Source organism: Canis lupus, chromosome 5 (genome assembly GCF_048164855.1).
Source record: "Canis lupus baileyi chromosome 5, mCanLup2.hap1, whole genome shotgun sequence".
Lineage (NCBI taxonomy): Eukaryota > Metazoa > Chordata > Mammalia > Carnivora > Canidae > Canis > Canis lupus.
The window spans coordinates 12,190,880-12,202,956 of record NC_132842.1 but is presented as its reverse complement, the minus strand read 5'-3'; the positions used below and the strand labels follow the sequence as shown (position 1 = coordinate 12,202,956).

The 12,077-nt window shown below is 37.4% G+C and overlaps 1 protein-coding gene across 1 annotated transcript in view; it reads left to right on the top strand.

The window, feature by feature from the left end:
* MALRD1 (MAM and LDL receptor class A domain containing 1) overlaps nucleotides 1–12,077 on the top strand; it is a 755,529-nt gene that overhangs the window by 36,129 nt on the left and 707,323 nt on the right. Inside the window, 1 exon segment of the mRNA XM_072825144.1 lies at nucleotides 8,429–8,525. Within this exon segment, the coding sequence (XP_072681245.1) occupies nucleotides 8,429–8,525 (97 nt within the window).

Below are 12,077 nucleotides of genomic sequence, written 5' to 3'. Positions count from 1 at the left end.
ACCATCAGGCATTTAAGTCTTCCAGTGAATGATTGATTGATTGATTGATTTAACAAAGACTCACTTGGGACACTCAGGATATGCCTGGTGGAATTCAGGAAATGTTCCTAATGCATGTAAAGAAAAGATTTTTCTCCCAGCTTTATTGAGATATTATTGATATATGTGTAAGTTTAAGGTATATACTGTGATGATTCGATGTATGTACGTTATGGAATGGTTACCATAATAAAGTTAGTTAACATGTTGATCACATCACCTAATTACATTTTTTTTCATGCAGTAAAAACATTTAGGATCTTCTCTCTTAGCAACTTGCAAGTATATAATATAGTATCATTAGCTATATTCACCATGCTGCTTATTAGATACCCAGAATTTACTCATTTTATAGCTGAAGGTTTGTACCCTTTGACCAACATTTCCCCATTTCCCCACCATCCAGACCCTGGCAAATAATCACTCTGTTTTTATGAATTTGGATTTTATAGGTTGTACATATAAGTGAATCATAAAATATTTGTCTTTCTCTGACTTATTTCACTTAGCATAATACCTTAAAAGTTTCAGCCATGCTGTCATGAATTATAGGATTTCCTTCCTTTCCTGGCTGAATTATACCCTGGTATGTGTACACCACATTTTCTTTATCCATTCTTCTGTTGATGGACACTTAAGTTGTTTCTATGTCTTGGCTATTGTAAATAATGTTTCAATAAATATGAGAATGCAGATATCTCTTTGAGATAGTGATTTCATTTCTGTTGATTATATACCCAGAAGTGGGATTGCCGGATCATATGGTAGTTCAATTTTTAGTTTTTTGAACTGCCATGCTTTTTTTCATAATGGCTGCACCAGTTTACATTCCGACCAACAGTTAATAAGGGTTCCTTTGCTCCACATCCTTCTAGACACATTATCTCTTGTATTTTTGATAATAGCCATTCTAGGAGGTATGAAATACATCTCATTGTGGTTTTGATTTACATTTCCCTGATGATCAGTAATATTGAGTATCTTTTTGTACCTGCTGGCTATTTTTATGTCTTCTTTGGAATGCTGTCTATCTTTGGAACGATGTTCTCTAACTATTTATTTATGTGGGTATTTTGTTTAATTTTTTGCTATTGAGTTGCATGAGTTTCCTATATATTTTGGATATTAACTCCTTATCTGGTAGATGATTTGTAAGGGGAAGATTTTTTATAGGCATATAGAAGATAGCCTATGTGTTCCTGGCTTTGAGGTATGTCTGTGTATGTGTGTGCAGACTGAGAACCTTGAGCATTAGATAATGCATCTAATTTGTTGTGTATATTCACATGTCATTAACTGCTAGAGAAGTTTCTGGTTTATTTCTTTTTTTTAAAGGATTTTATGTATTATTTATTTGAAAGAGAGAGAGGGCACGAGTGGGGATGAAGGGCAAAGAGAGAGAGAGAAAAGCAGACTCCCCACTGAGCAAGGAGCCCAATGTAGGGCTCCATCCCAGGACCCCAAGATCATGACTTGAGCTGAAGACAGATGTTCAACCCACTGAGCCACCCAGGCACTGCTAGTTTGTTTCTTAACACTTCTCTTCTTTCTCCCCTATGTCTCTCTGTCTTCTCTCAATAAGAAAGTAAAACAGAATAAAACAAAAGAACAATAAAACAGAGCCGAGAGTGCTTTTGAGGAGATTAAGTCACATTGACTGGAGCTGAAAGCTCCTTCTGTCTGTATGCTCATACAAACTTTCATGGCTGAAATAAGATTTTGTCTGCGTGTAAACATTGTCACCGTTTAACACATTTCTTCTGACTTTGAACCAGAATGGATGGTAAAAGAATCCTAACCTATCTTTGCCAACCTTTGTGCCTTCTCATCTCGGCCTCTAACTTAAGGTCAAAGTCTTTACTGGTGAGCAGCCCAATGTTGGGTAGAGCTGGAACCTACAGAGTCTTGTGTGTTAAACCTTTTAAAACCACCTCCCTGTTTTTTTCTAGCCATCCGTTTCCAAATGATACATTGCAGGGGCTGATGATTAAATATGTGTAGCAGCTAAATATAAAACTTAAAACTCCCAAATATATCACCTCCAGGGCCATTCAGCTATAGCTGAGGCAGCGAGGTTATTCACTCGAGTGCTTTAAAATGCAGCAGTGGCTCCAGCAAAAGCAGATGCATGTGCAGTATATTAACTTGTTTGCCAAAATACTTTATTGCTGATACGAAAACAGTGCCTCTACCTTACAGGCTTTGTACAACTTAGGAAACCCTATGACTCTCTTGGGATCCTTAGGCGACACCAATCTTTAAGATTGCAGGTATCTTTCAGTTCTGTCCTGTCAGCAAGAGAGCAGATGTTCACATGCTTTTGTTTAGCTAGGCCACAGAGATGTGCTGTGCTTGTCATACTGCCGGCCGCCCTATTGTAGCTTGGCCCTGAAAAGCTTAAGCAAGAGGCTTATTTGAGGGCATTTTGGAATCACCATCTCCAGACAATATCTGGTGCCTCATCAGTTTAAAAGCCTCTGAGAATTACTCTGTTTTCTGCAATTGCCCCTCCACGCTGCCTTCTGTTTTAAAACCATTCATGCTGCCTTTAGAAATATCCAAATAAGAGATTTTAGTTTCAGCTGGACCCTGGTTTAGCATGGGTTTCCAAGAAAGCCTTTGGATCTGACCGTTGTCAGGTGGGAGGGCTTTGTTACCTTTTTCTGTAAAGTACTGGGTCCATGCCTTAATGAAATCGAAGCCCATTCATTTCTGAGTGCATGCTGCAAGAAATAAGGAATGGTGTTTATGTATCTAGTCAGCAAAGATAATAGCATTTAAGAAAGTTTCTGAAGATGGTTAAGGAGTAATAACATTTAGTATTTACTGAGCACTTACGATATGTGAGGCATTGCATTTAGTCTTTTGTACATTTTATTGGCCCTCCAAGGATGGCAGTCTTCCGAATCAGAACTATAATTCACCGCCCTGTTCATGTTTGGTTTACAAGCTTCAGAGAGTGAAAGAACCTATTACATACCATCCAGATTAGACCCCAGGATAGTTTGATTTCGCATCTCAATCATTTACTCACTGAACCATGATCGTTTTGTTTTGTTTTATCACGTTAAAACATCATAATGATTTATAAAATATAGATGGGGAAAAAATCCAACTTCTGGATTTGGCCAAATGTGTTGCAGGTGACTCATTAAACATTCTTTTGTCTGCTGTGTTGGATAAAACAACATTATTACACATTATTCTGCTGATTAACTGCAATTGCATTTCTCAAAATTGTGGACTTAAGCAATTAATTTTGCTATTGTCCTAAAATATTTGCAGAAGCAGAGAATAAGCCAGGCTACACATATAGCAGAAACTTTGTCTCAAATGCAAGTAAAACCTTCCCTCACTCTCTTTTTCTTTGTTATTTTTTTAAAGATTTCATTTATTTATTTGAGAGCAAGAGAGGGAGAGAGCATGAGTGAAAGGGAGGAGGAAAAGGAGAAACAGGTTCTCCTCTGAGCAGGGAGTCCAATGCAGGACTTGATCCCAGGACCCCTGGAATCATGACCTGAACCAAAGGCAGACACTTAACCAACTGAGCCATCCAGGTGCCCCCTTTTTTTTCGTTCTTTAAGGTGCTTTACATATTGGTTTTATAGGTAGGAAGGAAGGAATACTGTATTACTAAATATATCACTGACTGTGGCTTTCACGTTGAATGTTTAGATTCTCAAAGTAAATGAGAAGTCAGATCTGAATTTTAAAAAGATATTGAGGCATTTTTAATATGCTGTTATCTACTTGTCATTTCTTTGATCATCCATTTCAACACACCAAAGGGTTCTTAGCAGCCTTGTAGTCAGAAACAATAGATTTTAACACAGACAAAAGATGAGTTATTCATAAAATAAATACAAATCGCAAATTAAAAGAAATGCTACTCTCAAACCTTTCTAAATCATAATCAGAGTCATTTTCCCTTGTAATTCAAGAATATTTACCATGTGAAACAGGTGATGGCAAAAAATCACCATCATCTTTTTGTATTTCACGTGTTTGCTTGAGAAATCATATTGAATGTATACTACTGATTAAGAAAACTTTCATGCAATAAATACAACTACAAGCATTTCTGTTCATGTAGTTACTAGTGTCATCCAAATGAGTTTATGTCCATTATTTGGCTACTGTCAAATTGACGATTTAAATCTTAAAGCAGTTGAGCACTGACTCCTGCCTCCCTCAGAGACCATCTTCTCTTAAAATGTTTGCAGTGAAAGCAATTTGTTATTTACTATTGGATCAGTGCAGGCCATACTTGACTGCCATGATCATTATCTATGTTATCTGTTAGTGTACCCCTAACATAGTTAAAATGAGGTGGATGTTTGGAAAAACACACTTGCCAAAGTTTGAGGGAAAGCAGAGAATGCTAGACCTCACTTGTCTTAGAAATACGACAACCATATGCCAACATGGCTTCCAACCCTAGACCTGACTTTATAAAAAAAATCATCTTGAGATTCAACTTTCTTGAACTAGTTCAACCCTTCCATCTTTTCAGGATCCCAATGAAAAATACCTGGAAAGTCTTTCTGTTTAGATATATTTAATTAGAATGTCAAGTTATGCCTGATGGATCTTATGTTTTATAGCTACACAGACCCATTGGTGAATTTCCCTATATTCAGAGATATAGCGTTCTCCCCAAGAAATACATTTCTTGTTGTTGGAACAGTGGCCTCAAATGGCAGCCAATTTTCACAGTTAGATGGAGTTAGCTTGCAATTTAATCGAATCAAACAAATAGATATATTGCAAACTCCATTGGAGAGAATTGAAGGTGAGAAGGTCATTTAAAAGCCTTTTCATCAGATCAGGAGTGAAGATACAGGAGTGGAAGTAGGAATGGAAAGAAGAGAGGGTTTAACAGATCTTAATGGATTGGATGTGAGGCTGGAAGAAAAAGTGATTCTGCAAGCTGCTTTGGAGTTTTGGGCATCGAAAAGTGCCAGTCTTCAGGTGCCACTGACAGAGAATGGGAGTCGTGGGACAGGTTCCATGTAAGGGGGAAAAAACATTATGACTTAGAAGTGACTTTGTGTCATCTGGTGAAAATGTGCAGTAGACTGTGGAAATATGGGCAGAGAGCTCAGAAGGGTGGTTGACATTGGTGATATAAATTTGTGTTTCATCAGCCTCAGTAACAGTTGACACCCTGAAGATCAATGGGTTTGAGGAGAGAGTGTGGAAAAAGAAGGAAGAGATTGGTGATTAGTTTATGATTATTTTTGCTCCTCTCTTTAAATATGGCTACTACTGGTGTGTTCTTAGTTTAGCAAGAACAGGTGAAAAGGCTTTCAAGAAGGATAAAGTGTTAATCTGTAGGTAATATATTTTTTAATGTACAAATACACTATTCACACAATAACTTACATACTTTAATAACTCTGTGTTATAATAGGTAACACTTATTTAATACTAACCATACACCAAGTGCTGAAATACATGTAATAACTCATTTATCCTTGCATAAATCTTCTCCTATAGGTAATGACTTATTATTATTATTATTGTAAGGTTTTATTTATTTATTTGAGGGACAGAGAAAGAGAAAAAGCACAAACTAGGGGGAGAGGCAAAGGGAGAGAAAGAATCAGACTCTCTGCTGAGCAGGGAGCCCTATGCAATGCGGGGGCTCTATCCCAGGACCCTGGGATCACAACCTGAGCCTGCTTAACTGACTGAGTCACCCAAGTGCCCCAATAACTTATTATTATCAGTACCTTTTTTATAAAGAAGTAAAGTGAGGTACAGAAATGCTAAACAAATAACTTCTCTATGTTGCTATTTGGTGAGTGTAGCTGGGATCTGAACCCAAGTAGTCTGTTTCCAAACACATACTTTAATCACTGTGCTCTACTGCCCTCATATAAAACCATCCTTATATGACAATCTTCGCCCCCCTTTTCTCTAATAGCAAAGCAAAAATTGTAAAACAATTTTAAATATTTATAAGTTAGGTTACAAAAGGGATGCAAAATATTTGCAGTATAACTATTATATTCATACGGCTAAAGCCATTCATCAAATCTTATGCCAATACAAACATAAGATTATTCCATGACTAAGAGTAGCCCAAATTGGGGCACCTGGGTGGCTTTGTTGGTTAAGCATTTGACTCTTGATCTCAGCTCAGGTCTTGATCTTGGCATCCTGAGTTCAGGCTCCATGTAGGGCTCTACACTGGGCCTAGAGCCTACTTACAAAAAAAAAAAAAAAAAAAAAAAGAATTAGTGGCACCTGGGTAGCTCAGTGGTTGAGCATCTGCCTTTGGCTCAGCGTATGATCCCGGAGTCCTAGGATCAAGTCCCATATCAGGCTCCCCAGAGGGAGCCTGCTTCTCCCTCTGCCTATGTCTCTGTCTCTGTGTCTCTCATGAATAAATAAGTAAAGTCTTTAAAAAAATAAAATGTTGGGCAGCCCGGGTGGCTCTGCCACATTAGTGCTGCCTTCAGCCTAGGGCATGATCCTGGAGACCCAGGATCGAGTCCCATGTCAGGCTCCCTGCATGGAGCCTGCTTCTCCCTCTCTGCCTCTGTCTCTGCCTCTCTCTCTCTCTAGAATAAATAAAACCTTAAAAATATTAAATTGGAAGTAATATCCACTAATTTTGTTACCAAATGAAACCTACAAACTAAATTTTTAGAAATTGTCAAAAGAATGACTTTAAAATTGCAAGCCAAGTAGTTAAGTTTATGGAAAACTCTGGGAGAAGCAGTAAGATAAAATACTGAGAAAATATCAATCAGTATGCATGTAAAACTCTCCCATTTTATTCATGATTCTGACACTCATAACACTGTAAAGGGATTTTGCAAAAGTTGATCTGCAAGGTGCCACAAATAAACCTTGAGACTAACTCTTTATAACTGTTGTCTTCTAGATAGGGTTTACCTGAGGTTAGTCACATTCAATCTGCTTTCTTATGTGTATTCCCCAAGAGATATGGTCTCTACCAGAGATCACACAAATCTGTACTGAAAATATTTGGAATTGGATACTACCGTTTGCCAAGTACTTTTCCCATCCTATTTCTATTTTTCCTCAAAATTTTCTATTTCAAATGTATAACCAGAGCTCAGCTTTTCAGATGCCAAGTGAAATATTTTGCCTACACAACAATCTTTGATAGGTCCTTTCCAACATGGGCCTGCTTTACAAGTAGTCACATGATTATTCTGTTTTATGTGAAGAAAAGATGATGCTCTTAAGACTCCATGTTCACATATTACCCGATAGGTTGTGGATGTTTCATATCATATTTTAATAGTCTAGTAGATAGCATCTGGTTTGAAAGGAAATATATCAGTATGTAATGTGTAGTACAGGAAAGAAAAGAGAATGAGGCACGGTAAAATGATCTGCTAGGGTCTACTGTATGCAGACCAGTTGACAAGCTGAGAAGTTGTGCTGACATTTTGAAATAATAAAATGTTTATATTATAAGCAAGCCTGAACAATCCACACAAGTTTAATGCATCTATGAATTAAGCCTCAAACATCACTGGTATTCATTAGTGAGGTTGGGATAATACTCTCCACCAACACACTAATTTTCTGTTGATTTAAATAACTAGGAAATTAGAAAGTAGTTTCTTCCTAAATTTCTCAGATTTATTATACCAGAGTATTATCTCTTGGTGCAGAGTTGGGCTGGATTCATATCACAATATCACATTCACTTATTTGGTTTTAAAGATTTCTTTATTCATTTGAGGAGGGACAGCATGAGTAGGGGGAAGGGCAGAGGGAGAGGGAGAGAGAGAATCCTCAAGCTGACTCCTCGCTGAGCTTGGAGCCCAACACAGGAATCAATCTCAGGCACCTGTGATCATGACCTGAGCCCAAATCAAGAGTCAGACACTGAACCAACTCTCACATTCACTCACTTTAATAATAAGTCACTGAACATTCATTTCTAATCACTATCCCAAGTTTTGTTTAGATAATAGCAGAAGATGCACAGGAGGATATAGCAGAAGGACATCCAAAGCAAGTCTGTGAGCAAAATCTAGAGAAGCAGAGGTGTAAATGGGGCACAGTTGTAAAATGCAAAGACCCAGAGATCAAGGTGGAGCTGAGTCCAAGAGCTGGTAAACACTAAATAGTATGAAAACATATGAACCAAACAGAGATGATTAAAAAACAGATAAATATTGCTTCCTTTCATGAACATTTTACTTAATCTCTATGTTTGACATACAGAGATGACCATATTTTCTTGTCCTTGAGAGTGTATGTGTGGATCTCTTTCCACTTGGAATTAGTATGGTTATCAAAGTGCTTAAAGGAAATGATATATTTTTTATTTGTAGGCTCTGTGCTGTAAGACTGTGAAACAGTGATATTCCTTGCTTTGTGCTTTTTTTTCTTGTGTGGTTGTTTTTCAAGGTCAAATAATTTCAACTCCTGAACAAAATGAAGTCATAGCTATTGATGGTATATCTTTCAGTTCAGGCTGCTTGCCTGCAAATGATAAGAACTTTTTCTCATTTTGATCCTTGTTGTATATATAAATTCAGTGCATTTTAAGCATTGTGTAATGACTTTCATCTGCTCTTTTTTTTCTTTTGGCCTGATGTTTTAAAGCAGGCTATTTACCATAGTATAACAATGTCTAGGTTTATGCCAGAAGTGAGAATAGGCTATTTTTCCACCAAGTCTGATGCTATAACGAGTTGAAGGGGTAATTTAGTCTCAGATTTGGAACTTTGTAGCAATGTTCACAATGGCTAGTTAAATCTTATCAAGAGAACTCCCTGCCCTTTAGGAGACAGGTGAAAACTGGCTTCTCTAGGCTTGAAATTGTCTTCATGGGAATTGATTTAACTATTCCACTGAAAGACACAAATGGAGAGAGATATTGGTTATAATCTATTTTCTATTTTGACTGAAACAACTAGATCAATAAGGCACATATATCAAGTCTAAAAAATTATCCATATTGATCCTTCAATTATATTAACTGAATACTATTCAATTCACTATGCATATTTTTCTCAATAGAAATGTTTAATGTTAAAAATATCAAGTGGATAAAATTAGTTTAATAATCAAACAAGAATCATATATACAATTATAGAGAGTTGACAGATTTTTTCTTTTTTAATGTTATTGTATTGTAATCTGATATAGCATAATAAAAGTACCTATTTTGTAGAGAGGATTCTAAGTTCTAATTTGGTACAAAGATATGGTAGTTGTGGTAATTTATATTTCAAGAATTGAAGAGATGAGTTGATCTACCTAAAGGTGACCAAGGAATTTTGACAAAGGATGCCTATATTATGCTTTGATTTTAAACAGCACTTCTGCTGGTATTATAAGAGCATTTATAGGAATGTGTCTCTTGCCACTTGGACCATGATAGGATTTTATAGGAGCTTCTGACAGCTCCGTCCCATACTGGAACACAAAAAGATTTCCTTCATCTTTATATTATCACTTCTCAGCATATTTTAGGTAAGAAATCACTACATGATAAATTGAAGTATAGATAAATTAATTTGGAGAATTTTATGGGAGCAGACTGTAAGCTCCACCTATTTCTAGAAGTAAATAATTGAAGTATAAATTTCAATGCTTTTTCACTAATAGAAGATAACATTTATGGGATTTATTGGAAGGGAAGCAATAGATTAGGACAAACACACTGTTGACCACAGGCAAAGCAGACACAACTACTGACTGCTCTACCATTCATGCTCTCTCTTCTGTTACCCTGCATGACATTCCTGGGTCCAGTGCACAGTCAGCTTATGCTTGGCTTTTTACAAGGCAGCTAGTCCCTAACTGATCACTTCAGCAGTATCTTTATATACCTCATTTTTATAGTTTCTACAGAAACTGAGGTCTGCCAAACAAAATGATCCCCAGCTAGTCCTATGTAATGCTCAGCCCAGCTAATCACCCTCAAAAGAAAATAAGGAATGACATCAGCTATGGACTGGACTTTCCTAACTGTAAGGAAAATTAGGACCTGGCCTCTGCCATTGAAGCTGCATTACAAATGTACATGTGGGAGGATGCTAGGATTGCGCTTGGGACTTGACATCACCTGTAATAGGACTCTACTATCATTTCACAGACAACCTTTCTCTCCATCTTTGGACATGGGACCCACAGACAGTTCCTTGATTACCCATGATCCATATACTGGCCAATGTAGATGCACCATAATAAATATTCGGAAGACAAATGACAGATTTTTAGTAAGCACTTAAAATAACTCTTATAAGATCACTGTAGAAGTGAAAAAGCAATAGTCACAGGAGTGAGAGCACAGAAAGTTGGACATTCAATGAAAGTTCGTGGTCAAATAGAGAAATATTGATGTCTATAATTTCTAAGACAATAGTTCCATATAATGATACAGCCATATTGTTTTTGAGGTGGTGTGGAAATAAAGTTTACTAAAGATGATGAGGCATGAATTTTAAAGCTAATTTATTGGCTAGGCCTTTCACATTGATATTAAATTTATACAACATTATAAGGTTTGGGGCTAGAGAAGATTTTGAAACCCCAAACTGAAGTCTTCATGAATATGGATGCATGGAGACCCAGGGCAGTAAATTGGATGTCATGAGCCAAAATGTTTCTACACATGGAAGAATAAATGAATCAAAACTGGGGATTTGGAAGAATGTCAAGTTTAATTTTAGGCCCTAAAATTAAAGGGTGTTTTATGGGGCATTGGGAAAGGATGTCATCCCTTGGGAGAATTGCAAAAGAAGGAGTCTCTTTTTTGGAAAAAGCCAATATTCAGGTAAGATCACAATATGTTCTTTGAAGGTGAGGGTGCAAGAAGTTTTTTGTTTTTTGTTTTTTTCAGCTAGAATGAGGGTTGATGGTATATAAATATACCATCTATTGGGAGGAAAACACAGCAGCATGAGGATTGATAATGGAGAAAAAGAATAAAGTGTCATGGAATACGATTGGTATTTGGATGGAGTTGCATTTTGTAAATGGTAGAAACGTGAGAGATGGTAGTATTATGTAACATTAAATTTCCAAATGATGCTCTCTAGTCAAGTTCAGAGGCTATCATGATAAACTAACCCTCGACACTAGTCAGTCTCCAGAATCACAAAGAAAAGTGATTGATTCTGAGCTTTACTTCAGACCATTAGATGGAAATCACAGAGTATGATGCCTGCATTTTAAATAAGGTTCTTAGGATATTTTTTGTGAAGCCAGCTAACCTCAGGTTTAAGAACCAAACTAGCTTTTGGGATGGTTGAATGGTTTGATCAGTTAAAGCCTCTGACTCTTGATTTTGGCTCAGGTCATGATCTCAGGGTCATGGAACCTGCTCTCTCTCTCCCTCTGCACCACCCCTGCCCCCCAACATATGCACTCTCTTGCTCTTAAAAAAAAGTATCAAAACAAAGAACCAACCTAGCATTTGAGAACCATGAAGCCTGGTCTAATGTTGATTACTGAACTTGGCAGTAAGTGCCCGGAGACAGGGTTGTAGCTGATTAGAGAGTGGTTTCAGCCTCGTGCAGTCCTGATGGTGATGGTCAGGGTACATCTGATCAGGGTGCAGAGCCAACTCAACCACTTCCAGACATCACCATCAGAAATCTTGCTCCAGTAGAGGGTAGAGTTAGGAGTGCATTTGGATGCAAGAAAAGAGGAGTTTTCTTGGATGACTTAAGAAAACAGAGGAGATGGACAGTTATGACGTAGATTCTTCGACTCTGATACTGTTAAAATCAAGGACTAAGGGATTTCCTTGACATTTGCTTCATGCTTCTCATCTTATCTTCTTCTTCTTTATTTTTTTTTAATTTTTATTTATTTATTTATTTATGATAGTCACACAGAGAGAGAGAGAGAGAGAGAGAGGCAGAGACATAGGCAGCGGGAGAAGCAGGCTCCATGCACCGGGAGCCCGACGTGGGATTCCATCCCGGGTCTCCAGGATTGCACCCTGGGCCAAAGGCAGGCGCTAAACCACTGCGCCACCCAGGGATCCCCTCACCTTATCTTCTTAAAACGACTTTTGAGGTTCTATA